General features: G+C 28.3%; 2 protein-coding genes across 8 annotated transcripts; one reads left to right on the top strand and one right to left on the bottom strand.

Annotated features, from left to right (window-relative positions):
* Positions 1 to 675: 675 nt before the first annotated feature.
* On the bottom strand, positions 676 to 9,092 carry LOC119607922 (inositol polyphosphate 5-phosphatase E). 6 transcript variants are annotated; one of them, XM_037962073.1, is made up of 6 exons: positions 8,636 to 9,092; positions 2,424 to 3,860; positions 2,238 to 2,366; positions 1,506 to 2,163; positions 1,189 to 1,442; positions 676 to 1,125 (listed from the first exon to the last, which is right to left on the bottom strand). In XM_037962073.1, the coding sequence occupies exons 2-6, from the start codon at positions 3,683 to 3,685 to the stop codon at positions 1,017 to 1,019; spliced, it is 2,412 nt and encodes an 803-aa protein (XP_037818001.1). In that variant the 5' UTR covers positions 3,686 to 3,860; positions 8,636 to 9,092; the 3' UTR covers positions 676 to 1,016. The 6 variants fall into 6 exon arrangements, with proteins under 6 accessions (XP_037818001.1, XP_037818013.1, XP_037818042.1 ...); XM_037962085.1 differs by having other exon boundaries at positions 879 to 1,125; positions 8,623 to 9,079; XM_037962114.1 differs by lacking the exon at positions 8,636 to 9,092 and adding an exon at positions 4,571 to 5,546 and having other exon boundaries at positions 879 to 1,125.
* A 1,429-nt stretch (positions 9,093 to 10,521) lies between these two features.
* On the top strand, positions 10,522 to 17,572 carry LOC119608366 (spermine synthase). 2 transcript variants are annotated; one of them, XM_037962772.1, is made up of 4 exons: positions 10,522 to 10,969; positions 14,219 to 14,327; positions 15,991 to 16,113; positions 16,181 to 17,572. In XM_037962772.1, the coding sequence occupies exons 1-4, from the start codon at positions 10,688 to 10,690 to the stop codon at positions 16,762 to 16,764; spliced, it is 1,098 nt and encodes a 365-aa protein (XP_037818700.1). In that variant the 5' UTR covers positions 10,522 to 10,687; the 3' UTR covers positions 16,765 to 17,572. The 2 variants fall into 2 exon arrangements, with proteins under 2 accessions (XP_037818700.1, XP_037818692.1); XM_037962764.1 differs by lacking the exon at positions 14,219 to 14,327 and adding an exon at positions 13,221 to 13,332.
* The last annotated feature ends 932 nt before the right edge of the window (positions 17,573 to 18,504 follow it).

Genomic DNA, 18,504 nt, shown 5'->3' with positions numbered 1-18,504 from the left:
GTTTATTTTAATATTTCATTTAATTAATTTTATTTTTTGTATGCAAGTATTGCTATATTTATTATATTTATACCATTTGAAAGCATTTAAGAAATTGGTTAATAAATATGAAACTTAAATAACAAATAATTATACAAAATAGTTTAAATTAATATTAACAAAATTTAATGCTAAATATTGCCAAATAATACAGTCGTTTCGTTATTTTCAATATATTTTTTAATAAAAATAATTGAATTTTTATATTTAGCTTGGTTTTCAGACTTTCAAATGATATCACTTTAGAGATAAGTAATGTAGGTTTAATATCTACAACAATGATTTATAATTTTAATATTTTTTATTGAAAATTTATAATATATTATAATTAATGGGGTTTTATGCAAATATATTTCTATATAATTATTTTATTTAACAGCTTTAAGGTCTTATTCATAATCAAACTTTTATTTTAAAAAAGGTTTATATAACAAATTTTGTTTTATAAACCCTTTTTTAATAAAATGTTTATTTATATAGGGGGTTAATATTTTACTGTACATTAATTTGGCAGTATGCAAGCACTACGTGACTTCATTTATCGGAAAATAATATATATTATTGTAAACTTTCATCGCCATGTTTTGGAAATACGTTTCAGAAGAGCTATTGGTTTTTAATAATAGTTAATAGTAGTCTATTTGGTCAAGATATTACTTTATTTGTTGGAAAAAGAAATAATAGCAATACAATACATGAACTATAAAATTAGTAAATATACAAATAATTTAGTTTATTATTAATAATCTACAATATTGCTTTAAGCCCTTTTTTAGATTTCAATTCTAAAACACATACTCTAATTTTGATCTAAAATATATATTTAGTTTTTTTTTTGTCTTCAAATATATTTGCATAAGAACCCATCTAGAATACCGTCATTAAAGCCTCTATTTGTTTAAAAATATTTTACTATATCGCAAAACTATATAACCAAAGTAATAATGAGATTAAAATTGTGCGTTAATTAAGAAAAATTATTGTATAGAACAAACGGCCGAAGAGCCGGTATATTGATTATTTAATCTACGTTTCATACCCTCCAAATAAATATCACGACAAAAAAGTCCAGCTGCCAATGGAATGCTACAGATAAGAAAAAACATATAACTAAAAACAAAATATATTAAAATTACTTTCACAACTTACGAATCTGTACCCGCTCTAATAACAGTCTTAAATAAAGCCCAAACCGGTTTATGGTCCGATGTGGTAATGGACGGCACCGAATCGTATAATAAACATTGCACCAGTGGGTGTGAGGGCGATGGCATACCGGGTATAGCACTTTGGCGTCTCATCATTAAACCCTGAGCTTGTCGATATTTATATAAAATGCGATCGGTGTAAGCGGGAGCACGTTGTTTCGATGAAGTATCAAAGTGCTGGGTACCAGGATCGTACTACAGAGAAAGTAATTGAAATATTCTTAAATTCAAACATTATTTTAAAATTATTAAAAATACCTTATAGGTGGGAGGAAATGTTATATTAGCCTCCATAAACCCACGGAATGCTGCACCGTCTGCCAATACCGAAGACAATTGATCGGTATGCATATAGCCATGTGGCAAGTGGGATGGTAAGGGAAATTTTGTATTCTGTATCCATTCTAAAAGTTTTTCCCTTGGTTCACCCAAACGAAAATTTAAATCTCCGCACCAAAATACATTGTCAAAATTTTGTGTGACATCCTTATTTTTATGTCTTAAATTAAGATTCTTTGGCAAATCGAGAGCATGTATAATTCTCTTAACATCCGATACTCTTTCTTTGACCTTTTGTTGATGAGCTGTTAAATGCGAGGTTACAAAAAGCATTGAGGTACCAAAAAGGCAAAAGGAAATTGCCACGGCTCCTTTTGTACGAAACGCCGATCCAGTCCTTACCGACATGTTGGCATCTTCGGGTGCCGAACAGTACCATATCAAATCTCTTCTCATATAAACTGCTAAATGTAGAGTACCCAATGTAGTGGAGTGGAAGAGTACATGTGATGGTCCTAGAGTTTCTTGTATGGTGACTTCCCATTCAAAACGATCTGGACTGGATTCCTGAGTGCCAATGGCAACAATATCGGGAACATGCTCAATATTAGCGGGCAACACAAAATCATTCATTTCCCTGGGTAAAAAGAAAAAGTTTATCATTCAAATTCTTCAAGGTAGAATTAATAATTTCAAATTATTTTTACTGACTTGGGTGGACTTTGGCCGTTCATATTCCAGGTACCCACAAATATAGTCACTTCCTTGCTGGGTATCACTTTGTTTAATTCGCTAGGCCCCAATAAGGAAGAGGAACCCAAACGTCCATCTAAATAACTCCTAAAATAAAAATAAATCTATTAATATAAACATAAATTGTATAACTTTTAAACTCACCTCTCTCTTGCTTGATCTGTAGGTATTAAACTTAATACTTGAGCAGCCATAAGAGCCTGACGTGCCAAACCCGAACTAGAGCTCTGACGTTGCATTTGTATATTTTCATGTGACATAAAGCGAATGGACTGCGAATCTGGCTCATGCACCACAGAACCCGTGATCTCAGACTGACTGGCAATGTTGGGAGAAGACATATGTTGTGGTGTAGTGGCCCTCTTTATTTCAGATACAGCTCCTTCATCTGCTGCAGGAAATTCTGAACCAAATGGTGGCAATTCCTTACCAGGAGGATATAGTTTAAGTCTTAGGCGAGAGCGACAGGCTGAGACGGCTATAGGCCGTATGGGACCACTGCCTGCGGAGTTATTAGCACCATTAGGTGTATCACTTTGATTGCTTCTTAGCGAGGTATTAGAAGGTGAACCGTAAGAAGAGTCAACATTTGGAAACATCATTGATTTTCCCGTTACCGGACTCTGCGGAGCACTGGCACATTCGGTCAAAGCAGCTGCCGGCACCGCCACAAAAGGGGGTTGTAAACAAGCCGTTGGGTTAGAGATGCCCGAACCTATAGATAATGAAGTATTATCCGCCGTGCTCCAACTCAATGACATATTGTCTTTCTTCACAACTGAACCACCATCTGGAATGGAGTTATAGCGTACTGTTACCGGTGGTGTAACAGGTTTCTTTTCCGCCTTACAACACAAACTGAACTGATGACTAAAACGATTATGATTTGGTGAACGATTTTTTGGGGTCTTCCTTAGCATGACTTCAATTCCACTGGCGATGCCACCATCACTTTGCGAACCATCAGTACTGTGACGATGAATATGATTTTTATTTTTACCCGCCTTCACCTTACGATGTAAATTTATAATACCACTACTCTGAGATTTCTCTATGAGATGAGTCCCCTTGATCATGTCATTGGGTGTGGCATTATTGGGTAATGTTTGACTTCTTAAATTGGGACGATTCACATGATTATGATCACTCATCAGGGGTGATTGCTTATCAGGTGTACATTTAGCAAAGGAGGTGTCATGACTAATGGAATTATTAGCACTGTTCGTTTGATGACTGTTGCCGGTGACATGTTTTTCATTGTGCTCTACTTCTACGGCGGGATGGGGTTCAACTTTTGTGGAGCGCTTTGTGAGTAGACCTAATAATGCCGAACCAGGATATTTATTGCTATGTCGCGGACTGGAATTAGCACTGGTTATACGTTCGTCACTGCTACCACGTTGCATTTTGAGTGCTTGTCTTTTCTTATGAATTAGTTGTTCTTATTTATAATGTTTAAAGTTTGAGCATAACTTTAGGCGAGATTTGAGTTAAAGTTCTTGTGCATACTTTTCTTACTCAGCAGAACATGGGTGCGTTTCAAATTTTATTTGTGCATAGTAGTTATGAAATTTGCAATTTCTGAAAGTAAAAAAAGTAATTCAAGGTTTATAAGGATTTATAAAAAAATTATATTTTTAAATATTCCTTATGTAGTCACCACCTGCTAATATGTGAGCTGCTGAACAGGCCCTAAATCAAAATTATTTAAAATTTTATTTATAATGAACTAAAATAGAATTTCACAATATTCGTATTGCATTTCAGAATTATAAAAGTGTATTAGACATTTTTGAAATGATGTTAGAAACGTTTAAGAATCAATTAAAGGTGATATAGTTTAATAAATCTTAATAATGGTTCTCAAGATATTTTTGTATTTATTATCTAGTAATGTTTCTTATTTTTCAATGCAATTTCTATTATTCACCGAAATTTTAATTGGATTTATCTTATTCACATTAGCACGGGATCTCAATTAATTACTCTGTTGATTAATCACATGTTCATGAATGATATAGCATATACATAGTATTAAATAACCAAATAATTTATTGGATAATTTTAAGCTTATTTTAAAACATAATTTCATAATAATTTTTAATCATCTTCAACTTTATTTCTTTTAATACAATTACTTTAATATCGATTTTATCACATAAATTTAATAAAGTCTGTAATATTTCTATTATTTATTTGCCACTCATCATTATTTTTCTTTAGATTATATTTTTAGATTATAATTGCTTATTTTAAAATATGTTTTTGTTATTATATTTAACAACAAATACTTTCTGTGCAATTTATTATAGTTTTTTTTTTTTTTTTTTTTGAGCAACTTTTTTTCTAATAAAATATAAATTTAAATCACGAAGATGTTGCTTCTAATGATGATACTGTATGAACAACTTTTAATATTCTAATGTCAGGGTCTGAGATTTCTAATGTTATTATTATTTTTTGTGTTCTTCTTAAACGTTGTCTATATTTGCGTGACAGTTTTGACTGTATTTTTGTTTATTTACAATATTTTTGTGTTTTTTACACTTTTGAAATATTTTTGTTTAGTCTGTTTTTCTGTTTTGCCTCTTTTTGTGGGGTTTTCTTATGTTAATTGGACGTTAATCTGAACACGTTTCAAATTTTATTGTTGGCGACTTTTCTATTATGTACATATGTATGTATATTAGGCACACGCATACAGACTTATTTGATCATATGCAATGTGAATGCCAGGGGTTCTCTAAACTTTTAATAAGAATTTTTATAGTTTTCGACGTCCAAAAAAACTTTACATCGCATTTGTTAACCGAGAATTTTAATTGATAGCACAAAAACTGCATTTTAGTCGTTGCAAATGAAACTGCTTTATCGACTAATTACTTATTGACAGGTCTCCATAAATTAAGCTAATAGTAAAATTTAAAATTAATATGTTTGAAAAAATTTAAACTATTTTTTAACTATTTTTATCAAGAATCTGTTTCTATGATTGATTTTATTGGAGAAAATGGCCCAATAATTGATTAATTAAGAATTTTAACTATTTTCCAATTTTTGAAATAACAATTTGAGAAAGTCTGCTATTAAATACTATATTGTTTAGAATTTGTATTTCTTTTATATTGGTCTGTATAGTTTTTCTTGCATTCATCTGATTTATTTCTATACTGAGTCTTGAGGGTAAAAACCATGTGAATTAAGGAATTTTTTATTCATATTTTGTTGTTGTTTTTGCAAATTTTCGTAATGTCTGGCCGCAAACATCTGTTGGCATTGTTTTTTGGGTATAACAATCATGTTGAAATTGATGACGTTTATTTACATTTCGTTTTTGCAAATATTTTGTCATTCTGAATATAATTTTACTATAATTAATTGTGTTTTTTTTTTTTAATTATAAAGAATGTCTTTTTGAAAATGTATAAAACTGCATGCAAGTGAGTTTATTTTATGTTTTTTCTTAACAAATCACATGATTTTTCTAATAAACATATAAAATTAAGAATAAAATAACAATATTTTTATACAAAAATACTATTGTTTTTACAATTCAGCCTTAATAAATATTAATGATTGATTTAAGTCTAAATATTTTCTTTTAATTGGAAATAAAAATATGATAAATATAAAAACAATTCCATCTGTTTAATGATGATGAAATTATTGCAGAAGTTTTGTTTATCTCGGTAGGCGTTAAGGAAAGGAAACTGCAGGCGGTATAACTGTCTAACACTCTTTTGCACTGTAATGTGTTATTTCAAAAATAAAATCAATATTAAATTGTTTGATTCTTTAAGTCAAGTACTATATATTATTTTATATTCCAAGAAAAACGTTGCAATATTTATTGGGAATTTTAAATGTATGATTGTACTAATTTCTTCTTTTAAACCTTTGTTTGTGTACTTTTGTACAATGTACATACATACATATGTATCTATATATATATGGTATTATATTATACAACAAACAAAGATTTGTTGTAAATATTTACAATAAAATATATAGAACGCCCTCGATAAAAGGAAAACGATAAAAAAGCTATGTAACAGTAGTTAGCAAAAGTAGATGGACCATGCACAGTTAAACAAAGAAACTAACACATCAGACCTTTTCCTTTTTCGGTCGAAAATAGTCAAAACGAGTAAGCGTGTTATATTCGGATATGCCGAGTCTTATGTACCCACCAGGTATGCTCCCCTAAAAAAAACTGAATGGTATTTGGATTAGGGCTTAACTCAGCTATGGACTAAGCTCTTACTAATTTACAAACCTTTTATGTGGGGTAGGGTCAATTAGGGATCGATACTCAAATATTATTGTACATAGGTTTTGTTTTGTATAGAATTTATTTATATCGAATTTCAGCACTATAATCTTATTTTAAATAAGGAAAATCCTTTCCTGAAGAGGAGCTTATATAGGGACTAGGATAAGTTATTATCTTCCCACATTGTTTTTCTAGCTATGTTTAAAATTTTAGATTGGGATTCCAAATAGTTTTTGATATATGGACAAAATTGTTGAATTATATTTACCAGAAAATGTTAAAAATATATAAAATGTTTAAGATTTTTAATATTTTGAACACTTTTTGATTAATATCTCGGAAAATATTTGGAATCCCAATCTAAAATTTTAACGATAGATAGAAAACCAATGTGAGCTGATAATATAAGAATTAAACAAGTGAGAGTGTTATATTCGGCTATGCCGAATCTCAAATACCCATCATCAAAACGTATGCCGTAAAGAAATGCTCGCCTATAAATATATGTACATCAGGGTGGGTATAAAAAGAAATCGAAGATCGATTCTTTCTAATATATAATTTCATATTTTGATATTCGAAAAAAATATGTTAAGAAATTTTTTATTTAAAATTTTTATAAAATTTCTTAATATATATGATTTGAAGAATCTTTTATCCAAACAGAAAAACATTTAATTCCAATTTTTTATTTTGAAATTTTATTTTCTCAAATACTGTTTATAATATTTTTCATTACACTGTTAGGGAAATTATGAATCACTTTTGGACATGACTGCACCAACACAATTCCAATCCCACCAACAGTTTATATTTAAAAGGACTCTGATTGTGTATATTTACCTATATATAAATGTATATATGAATGTATGTATGTATCTGTAAATGTAAACATAACACACATACTAATTTTATTATACAGTTGTAAATGTGTAGTAAAGATCAAAAATATAGCAATGATAAAGTTTTTAAAACATTCTGAATGTTACGGTTTATTTCCTAATAAAGATATCCGTAGAATTTGAATTTGTTACTTAGTTACTGCATTTATTGTAAAATTACTATATCAAATTAAATAATATTATCATCGTTTTAATCGTTAATATCTACAAAACTAATTGTCACATCTAAATAACTAAGGTTAGAAGCCATTTCCTAGAAAACTACATAAAATATCAAAAATCTATTTATTGGAATAAAATTAGGAGACTATAGGATAATCAAATCGAAAATTTCATTTTAATTGGTAAATTATTTTTGGAGATATAAACGATTAATATTAACAAGAAAATTGTAAAATTCTAAAAGACATTTTTTAACGAAAGAATCAAAACATAAATGACCTATATCTGTATTTAATAAAAATTTAAAATTAACCATAAAAAACAATTCTCCTCGCTAACATATTCAAAATTAATTTTTCATAACTATTTTATTACCCACCACTGACAACTGCCAAAGGAGGCCAAAACACTTCGTTTTTTATTTGAAAACAAAACCAAAAAGAAATAAAATAAAAGCTTTAAAATCAGTTGCTAGGTTGTTGGGTGGAAGTAGTTTAGACTTCCAGCAACAAAAAAATTGAAGCACAACACAAAAACCCATAAAAAAGGAAACAAGGAAATGCGTTTAAAGTGGCGATTCATACGAGGGGGTGGTTTTTAGAGCATGGAATTTTAGCAAAGTACATTTTAATAATTGGCGCCAATGCGGTCATAAAAACAAAGTCAGAGAGGGTGAAAAATCAAGAAAAGACCCATGAGTAATATATATTAAAACACAAAGAATCCACCAATAAATAATAAAACAATAAAAAAATATTTAAAACAACTGACGTCCAAAGTTGAAATAATTTAAAGAATTTTTTCGTCATTATTTATTTTCGACAAAACGGTCACGTTGATGATAAGTTCTAGTTGTCTTATTTAAATGTTTAATATTTTTGTGAACTAATTTTACACTTAACGCCCACATATTAATGACAAAGTACGCACTTTATTATAGTTTCATCTGTCAATATTTAAGAACACTGATTTTTTACACACATTCATTTACACTTGTCATACTCACACATACTACATACATTTACAGTTTGGTATTTCCTTCCTTCAAGTTCAGGTTCAGGTACAGTAAGATTCTCTTCTTCTTTTTGTTGTTCTTGCTGTTGTCTGTGATTTTATCATTGATTTTACATTTTTTATTTGTTATTTGTTTTCATTATTTTTATTAATTAGAACTACATATGTATATCGCATTAAATGACTCTTTCTATAAACTATTTATAAATTTTATATTTTTCTTAAATTTGTTTGAGTATTATATTTATTGTTTATGTAACTCGGATTATTTTTTTGTTAATTTAACGACAATATATATTTTTTGTTCAGTTGATTCTCTCCTTGACTTTATGTATATGTAATCGTTTTGTTGTTTCTTTTGAGCTTTTTTGTTCACAGTAGTTTCTTGCTAGAATTTTATTAAGTATTTTTCGTCTTCCAATTTATTTTCACTGTTTGCTCACCGAAAATTTTTCCGCAACTACTTTTTGTATTTTCACAAACTCAACAACAACCCCAACGAAATTGTGTGTCTGTCATATCGACCGAACAACCACTCTCGCACATTTTGACAGTTTGTTTTCAAACACATTTTGATAACTTTTCTTTCCCTAAGGGAAACAATTAGTTGTTTAGAGAAATTGCACGTTGATTTTAAGTTCTCTTGAAAATAATTTTTGTTTACAAAAGGGAGAGCTAAATATGAGTTCTATATAAAAAATTCTCTTGTAAATTAAAAAGGAAAGAGAAAATAGAAAACCAAAAAAAAACGTTAATTATAAAAATGGTACAATCTTTTAATAAAACAGTTTTATTTTTGGGATTTAAAGGAATTTAAATCCTTAGAGAACATTTTAAAAAAATGTTATGTTAAGTAATAAAAACGTTTATTATATGTTTTGCTTGCTTACATCTTACATTTTCATTATAATATCCGGATTCGAAAACCGCATTACCGATACGCTATATTATTTGCAAGAGTTGTATTGTATGTACTTTGAAAAGGATAGTTACCAGCGTTACCGTTCGGAATGTCACACAAAAAGGCGATTTTTAGATTGAGGAAAAAGTCGCACAAAAGGTAAATAATTGTAGCAATTGGGGAATGCAGTTCAAAGCGCAAAACAATGAACGTAGACTATTCCAAAATCGTGTTGTTTCTAAAACCGGGTTTCGAATAATTCTCTAAATTGGATTTTCAAAAAAGCCGGTTTCGAATACGGTTTAAAGTGTAAGAACCGGCTAAATTTTCCGAAAAAGACATTTTCAAATGTTTTTTAAAAAATTTTAATGAATATTACTACATACTTTTCATATTTATATGAGAATTAATTAGGATAAAAAGATTTATTTAATTCATAATTGGAGGATGAAATTTTGTTTTGATCATCATTATCTGTAAAAAAAAAACATTATGTATGCTAATAATAAGGTCCAAGAATATATAATAATAGTTAAAAATGGTGGTTCTGAAGTTAAAAGAAGTAAATCCTATTTGGATTTATTAAATCCAAAAAAATATCATAAATCAAACTCAAAACAATGTTAAAAAAATAAATTTGTTTTATTTTAATATTTACTAACAGATGGCAAATATTTTTTTGAAGGACTTACTATTAAAAAGAATAAACCTAATACTAAAACTGCTTATTTACTGAATTCTTATTACATACTTTAATTTGTATTATTTTGTCACATTTTAAACTTCATACATATTTAAATAATTATAAGAAGTTAAACAAAAAATTAATGAAAGTATTCAGTAAACTATACAAAAATATCACGAAAGATTTCAAGCCGTCTAAAGCTGAAAAATTTCTGGCGGCGGTTTGAATTTTGTTCGGCGGCTAGGCTTAGACGGCTTCAAGTCGAAACGGCGCAGATCTCTGTTGTTCTCTCGCCATATATTTGCTCAGTTCAATTTTTGCAGTATTTCACGTTGGTTGTCTGTAGAGTGTGGAAGATTTTTAATTTTTCTTTTTTCTTTTTGGGGGAAAGAAAGAGTTAAAAAAGTTTTATTTAAAGAAAACTTATTTTAGTAATTAATTAAAAAGGTGTTGTAGAAAACAAAAGCAAATATGGCCGCACAAACAATTTTATTTGATTTCACTGTTGACAAAGAACGTTCTGGAGATGCTAAGGAACGCCAGGAAATAGCAAAAGTGTTACGCCATGAATTGGAGCACATCTTCCCTCAACTGGAAATGGCCTATCAAATGCCCATGGATGATGGTTACTTTGCCGTTTTGGCTGAAAACAATGAAACATTTGTTACATTGCGTATCTTCCCCCAAGGTTTGGTAACCATCAATGTGGAATATTACTTGGAAGAAGGAAAAGAACAATTGATGTCTTTTGATGTAAGAAAAGTCTTCTCTTTCTGTTATTAAATTATTTTATTTTTAGTTAATTATTTTTTTAATTTAACAAAAAGCATGTAAGTTATTTTTAATTTAACAAATTGTTTCGTTTAATTTAAGTTTTCATTATCAAAAATTGATTTTTTTCTTCTCCTCTTGCGTTTGTCTGAGAATTTTCTTCCATTCCATTGTGTGTTCGTTTAACCTTGCTGTATTTCCTTCAATTTGTTGGACAAGAGGGCGGTGGGAGGAGTTGCAATGCTGTACTTATGGGGGTTTAGCTTGGTCCTCCAAAGGGTGTCAAGTTCATTATTGTTAAGACACCAACAAACCGTTTCACATTTTATGCACATGGGTGCTCTCAACAACATTATACACCAACCATTATTATTGTACTTTTTGCCTCTAACTGGGGAGTATTATATCATTTCGTTTGCCGTTGTTGCTGCTGTTGTTTTTGATGTATTGTATTTGCTTTAGTCAGCTCTCTTTTGGTTTCTTTTCTCCACTTCTAGCCGGTCATTGATTTTGTTTGTGTTTCTTATTATTGTTATTTTTGTTTAGAGACATGTGCTCTAAATGGTTTTACATTATTCATTTTTGTTTTTAGTCTTTTTCCACATTGTTGTCAATAATTTGTTATTAAACTTGTAATTGTTTATTTTCTTGTATTGGATTTTCTACTAGTCCCGGGAAATGTGAAGTTAATTCTAAAATTTTGTTCCCCATTTTGCGATAACTAGGTGTTATTCTTTCATAGGAAGTTTTATATCCATTTTTAAGAGATTTTTCAAGTTTTATTTTAATCTATAATCTTATCGCAGAAAGACAACCATATATTTTATATCCCACCTTTAAAATCTAATTAGAATCATAAAATTTAAAGTAAATATCAAACTGTTTGGAAAATTTTAAAAAGAAGGTTTGTTATTTGCTTTTTTTATTCTTATTTTTATTTTATATTCAAGTTTAATGATTTTTTAATTATATAGTTTTGTTTATTTCCAAAGATTATTTTGATAAAATACTGAACCAAAATAGCCGGCCGGCTTTATTCAAAACTTGCTTATTTAGTTTTTGAATGAGCCAAGGTTGAAGTTTGAATTTAACTTAAGTTAAAATGGAAAATATAGGAATTTGTTGTAAAAAAAGCTAGTTATAGATAGAGTGCAAACAGAACAACTTCAAAATTTTGAATAGCATCTATGAAACTAGTGATGTCCCTTCGTAAAGATTATGTTGCCATAATTCTAGAACATTGTTGTAAGTAATTCTTTTAAAGAATTTTCCGGAAGCAGATCTTTGACACTGGTAATACATTAATACTCCAAAATTCAAAAAGTTGCAATAGCATATTTCAAGAAATATATTTGTAACGGGTGTTTATAAAACAATAAAACAAACGTTTCTTGCAATTTTATTATTTATTATTAGCACATGTTTATTAAAATTAAAAAATATAAATTTAAGCCAAAAAATGTTTTATTTTGTGACCTTGAAACAAAACAAAGGGTTTGTTTGTTTGCTATTTATTAATATGCAATAACTTGCTTTATTTTCCTTCCCTTATTTATTAAAACAAACAAAAGACTTTCAGTTTTTAGTTAAATATTATACATATTTGTTTGAGACTAAAAAAAGATTAAATATTTTTGGCAAAATTTATACACATTTCCCTTTTATAAAGAGACTGCAGGCAACGACAGCACATTAGTAGTTTAATAATAAAATATAAAAATCAAATAGAAAGAAAACAAGAACTTAAAATTAGAATCATATTTTGAAATTAAACCAAAGAAAGACACATGGGATAACGCTCTTCAAACATTTATTATTTTACTATTGCTGGTGGTTGTCATCTAAACAAATTTAGAATAAATCCTCTAATTAAGTATAATGAACTTTCGGTGTGTATTTTATTTCAAATACAATCAAAAGCATGCAAAAGCTATAAGCGAAATAAAATTTCACTTGTTTTTCACTACAAAAAAATACCATTAATGCTCGTTGTACTGAAATAATAAATGATATATATAATTATCTAAATCATGATCTACATACATACTACTGTTTGATTTTGTATTTTTATTTTGTTTGTTTTTGTTTATTGATTTCCTTTGTTTTTTTTTAGTTTCTTGGCTTTTCAGTTTGCTTATTTAATTAGATTTTTACTCAAATATTAATAAAGATTTTAATGTTGACGATGATAATGATGAGTGTGTGTGTGTGTCTAAATAATGTACTATTGCAGACCATGCGTGCATTGGAATTAATATTACAACAAAAATTAAATTCAGATCGTTCTAAATATTTGCCGCCTATTAAACGTGGTGGATATATTGATATTTACATGACTAGTTCAGGTTAGCAATAATTTCTACTCTTCTTTAAATGTCAAACCACAGCCAACAATGTCATTTAGATCAACTGTTCGTTCATATGCTCATCCGAAACAAACCAAATCAACCAAACAGAAACCTGTTTAATGTTTTATATTGATATATAAAAAACAAGACATCCGATAAGTTTTACAAATCCATTGAAATTGTTTATAGTTTTATTTTTGAACATTTATATGAACACATTGCTAGTTATTTCTACTGATTTCATTTACATATTTTCCTTTCAAAGTAAAACACCTAAAATCAAGCTTTCAATATTACTTCCCCTTCTATTGGTCTCATAGTTGATTCATACGAAATTGAAATTAAACAACAAACAAATTGGAATTGTATTTAATTATAAATAAAAAACTTTGTAACAAAATGTTAGTATTTAAATTTTTTAATCCTTGATTTTTTCCGTTATAGTTTTTTCTTTTTAAGAAAAGAGCTTTTTGTTAAAATTTGATGCATGCTTTGTATTTATTTCCAACTATTACTTTTTCTACACAACAATTACACTTTACTTAATCTATACATTTTTAGTTTTATTACAAATTTTTATAAAATTATTTTTTTTAAGAAAAGAAAATCTGTAAAATTTATTTAATCCATTTTAACATAATTTTTTTTCATTTAATTTTATTTCATATCAAAATATAAACAATCTCTTCTATTTTATAAATCGCTGTTGTTCACAAAATATTCAAATCATGTTGCCACTTAAACCACCACCACCACTACCACCAACAATTATTGATATTTGATTGATTGAATGAATGATTGATATTTGTTTAAATTGTCAATATTTAATTATCGAACAAAAAAATGAAACAAAAATCAAATCGAATCGAAAAAACAAATATAGTCATCAAAACGTCTTGAAAATAACATTGCCAAGAAATTGAAAGTATATTCTGGACAAGTATTGCCCACTTTGAAACGTGGTGATGTTGCTAGATATTTCCCATCTGCAGGTAATAAAAATCATTTAATTATAACTTTATTATTTATAATTTCTTATATATTTGTGTTTAAAACTATTACTTATGTCTGTTTAATAATTAAAAATTGCTACATATTATTACAAATTGTTTTTTGTATTTCAATACAAATTTTAAACATTTGTAATTATTAGTATTAGAACTTTTAGTTATTGAACAGGCCTATTATTATCTCTTTGCTTTATACTAACTTTCTTAAATATTATGGGTTTTAATTATTATTCAGTTTTTCTAATATTCACACTAAACTATTTCTATATCACGCTTTTAATTGTGGCTTAATATGGGTTTTTAACTATTTTATATTTGATTTAATTGTTTATAATTTTTCTTTGCGTTTTTTGTTGGCTTCAAATTTGCTTTAATGTTATTTTTTATTGCTTTTATTTTATACATAATTTTTGGCAGAATTTTTGTGTAGAATTTATAACTGACCTTTTTAAAAAAATATCCACAACTTTTGATGAGCATTTTTATACAAACAATTCAAAGAGGAAAGAAAATTAAATGCGATTTTTATTAGTCCATCTAATCTTCTGTAAGATACTGTGTTTTTAATTTATTTTATATGTAACATTCCAGTTTTAAGTCCAGTTTCAAGTTGGAAGTTATGTCAAGAAAATTTATGACAAAACAAATTTTTCCAACGCTAGATAATTTCTTAATGCTTCGGTTTTTGATAAGAGCTCAGTCTTTCTCTCATGTAAAAATTAATTTTCTTTTTTATTAAAAGATGAATTTTTGATTAAATGTTTGGCAAAAAGTGAAATTTTCTTTGAAAAGTCGAAATATTGATTAGAATTGAAAGTCGAATTTTTGATAAATAATCGGATTTTAAAAGAAAATAAGAATTTTCTATTAAAAAAGTAGATTTTTTCAAAAACATTTCAGTTAAAGAAAATAAGGAAAATGTAGTACGCAACATAGAAGGTCTACACTACATTTCTTCCATTCTCAAAATATAGATTTAAAATTGTTCTTCGTTTTATAGAATCGGGCTTAATAGTTTAACTCCTCTTCGCTTTAATTTTATTAATATATATCTATACAATTTTAAACAAAACAATCTTCTTGTCTTTTAATAGGAATAAACATAATTTTATCATTGTCTTGCTATATTTCATTCCTTTTATATTTTCCTACATTTTTTAAATTTTTTGTTATCTAGCAAAGCATGAATATTAAAATACTTTAAATCCTTTAAAATATATATTTTTTTTTTTTCAAATGAACTAAGTGGCAAATCTTTTTTGTTGTAGTTTTTTTATATTCTAATATCCTTAAGTGTATTAAATTGCCAGCTCATGTGTATGTAAGTGTAATTCTAATTCAAGTGTTGGTTTAACAACAAAAAATAATAAAAACGTATACGAAATACATACATACATACATTCATATATTTTGTAAATATAATAAAAAAAACAACATTTTAATAGTTAGAGCGCACTATTTAATTGTTTTCAATGTATCATCTTAATCTGCCACCATCATCATATACATCCATGCATTTAAATTAACAAATTCATACATACTTAATATAAGCGATAATTATGTACATCATAATTAAGAAAATGAAATTTTATGAACAAAATACATCATTATTTTCTGTGGTACATTAACACTTTTGTATTTCTAGATGAACGTATCATTGAATACGATATTGATTCTTTGGTTTATGAGGCTCGTTCACCATTCCAAAAGATCCAAATTCTACACTCGAAAACCTTGGGCAACATGTTGATTTTGGATGAGTTGCAAAGTAAGTATGAATGCAATTTCTGTTTGGAGGAATAGTTTGCATATTTTCTATTTTTTATTCCTTCCAGATATTGCTGAATCCGACTTAATCTACACCGAAACCCTAATGGGTCGTGGCGTTGAAAACTATGAAGGCAAAGAAATTTGCATTTTAGGTGGCGGCGATGGAGCTCTTCTCTATGAGTTGCTCAAAGAGAAACCAAAATTTGTTGTTATGCTTGAAATTGATGAATTGGTGATGCAGGCCTGCAACAAGTATTTAAACAGTATTTGTGGTGATGTTTTGGAGAAACGCAAGGGCGACAACTATGAGATTATTGTCGGCGATTGTGTTGAATACATGAAGAAGTTCATTGGCGAAGGTCGTAAATTCGATTACGTTTTTGGTGATTTGACCGATATACCCATATCAGGTGCCCCCATTGGTGAATGTTGGGATTTTATACGCACAATTTTGGAACATTCGTTTAAAATCTTGAAGCCAGATGGTAAATATTTAACCCATGGCAATGGTACCAGCTGTTTGGAGTCGTTGGAATTGTTTGAAGAACAATTGGGTCTCTTGAAACCCAAAGTTAAGTTTACCACCTCGAAGGCATTTGTGCCCTCGTTTATGGAAGAATGGCTTTTCTATCAAGTTTCCTTGGCTTGACGAGGTAATGGTCTGACAAAGGCTAATTTGCAGCGACGACTAAACTTACAACAACAGCAACAACATATTTTACCAATGAAAAAGGCTTCCTTTGAACACGAACGTATCATCCACCCTAAGAGCTTTTCAACTGACAAAGAATGTCTTTTGAACATTCATCAAACTTCCAATAAACGTTTCCTCTATCACACATCAGTATCTTAGTCACTTTGTTTTTGGTTAAATCAACTTGCCGCCACTTCTTCTACTTCATTTTCTATTCATTTCAACAATAACAAAAACCATACCAAATATTTAAGACCAACATTTAATTATTTTAAGTTAGCATTTAGTTAACTTAAGTTTTATTCTGTTACCCGCCCTAATTTTTCATAAAAAAAGTTGTATAAGCGCATAAAATCATGTGACTTGTGTTAATTTTCAAAAAAGAATAAATTAAAATTTTGTTTTTAGGTTTTAGTTCCTTTAGTTAAAAATTAAAGAAACATTAAAAAAGTAAGTAAAAATGATGATAAAAAGGAGTTGTTAATATTTATTTATATTTTTTGGTTGCAATGCAATTTATTTATATTGTTAGATTTTCTTTTTTTTTTAGTTTGTCTCAGTAGCTGTGTGTACTTATTTACCATATAACATATTATTAATGATTAATTTTCTGTGTTCCTGTTAGTGGAAAAAAATTACAAATTAAATTTACTTTTTAAACTTACTGTGTTTTAATCGCTTTTAAGTCATATTAAACAAAAATTGTGAAACAATATTTAAGAATACAATACAATAATTAAATAAAATAGTCGTACGCAAAAAAGTATTTTGTTTTTCTTTTAGAATTGTTATAAGGTGTTTATAACTGTAATGAAAGTGAATAAAATTGAAAATTCGATTTTTATTAGAAATCAATTAAAAAAAATGCAAATCTTTTTATTTGAATATCGTTTTGCTGTGATATTCATACATTATTTCTGAAAGATTTCTAGGTTGGAAACTTCAAATACATAGTTGGTTAATTCTAATCTCGACTTTTATTTCAGCCATTTCTTTTTTAAGAAAGTTTGTATAATACTGGCAGACCAGTATTTATTTTATGATGAAAAAGATGTAAAAAAATTCGTTCAAATTTCCAAAACATTTGAATTTCTCTAGTCAATTGTTGAACCTATTTTCTAACCATCTAAATATGGGACTCTGTATTCTGGGAAAAAGGCATATCATTCCTTCGTCTATAATAATCTCTTTTTTATTGCTGAACCCTGTTATATTGCATTGCAAAGCCCAAAAAAACTGTCAGTTAGTAAGAGTGATTTCACCGCCAATAACTGTAGAGTGTTTCGTAAGTCGATGACCAACCATTCCACTAAACAAGGTGGATTTTTCAAATTCACCACCAAATACAACGTGCTACTCACTACTACAGAAACAACCAATCCAAATACACGCTTTGTATCTGTGAGTCCAAAGAGAACGAAAAAACAAGTAAGAAATTATAATCGGACATGGCCGGCCATAAAATACCCTACACCAGTTAAGAGAATAGAGTTTATTTTTCATAATAAAGCATTTAAGCAAAATGGCTCTGATATATTTAAACAATTTATTGATGAAAAACTAATTTTCTGAAATTGGCTTTATATCGGGACTGGGGGATATGTGGACCAATCCCCATAAAATTTGGTAGATGAATTTACATTTACATAAAATGTATTTATCCTGAATTTGATAGTGACATTAGCCCTTTTATGC

This window comes from Lucilia sericata, unplaced genomic scaffold (genome assembly GCF_015586225.1).
Source record: "Lucilia sericata isolate MDLA Ls3-8-SP2 unplaced genomic scaffold, ASM1558622v1 Contig000021F_arrow, whole genome shotgun sequence".
NCBI classification, from domain to species: domain Eukaryota; kingdom Metazoa; phylum Arthropoda; class Insecta; order Diptera; family Calliphoridae; genus Lucilia; species Lucilia sericata.
This window is presented reverse-complemented; position numbering and strand designations above follow the sequence as displayed.

What these genes read in the sequence shown, in the direction of transcription:
- LOC119607922 (XM_037962073.1), bottom strand. Translation starts at nt 3,685, where the DNA reads ATGCAACGTGGTAGCAGTGACGAACGTATAACCAGTGCTAATTCCAGT. An exon ending in CATTTCCTCCCACCTATAAG is followed by an intron (nt 1,443 to 1,505) that starts GTATTTTTAATA and finishes CTTTCTCTGTAG; the next exon opens with TACGATCCTGGTACCCAGCA. An exon ending in ATTAGAGCGGGTACAGATTC is followed by an intron (nt 1,126 to 1,188) that starts GTAAGTTGTGAA and finishes TCTTATCTGTAG; the next exon opens with CATTCCATTGGCAGCTGGAC.
- LOC119608366 (XM_037962764.1), top strand. Translation starts at nt 10,688, where the DNA reads ATGGCCGCACAAACAATTTTATTTGATTTCACTGTTGACAAAGAACGT. An exon ending in AACAATTGATGTCTTTTGAT is followed by an intron (nt 10,970 to 13,220) that starts GTAAGAAAAGTC and finishes GTACTATTGCAG; the next exon opens with ACCATGCGTGCATTGGAATT. An exon ending in TATTTACATGACTAGTTCAG is followed by an intron (nt 13,333 to 15,990) that starts GTTAGCAATAAT and finishes TTGTATTTCTAG; the next exon opens with ATGAACGTATCATTGAATAC.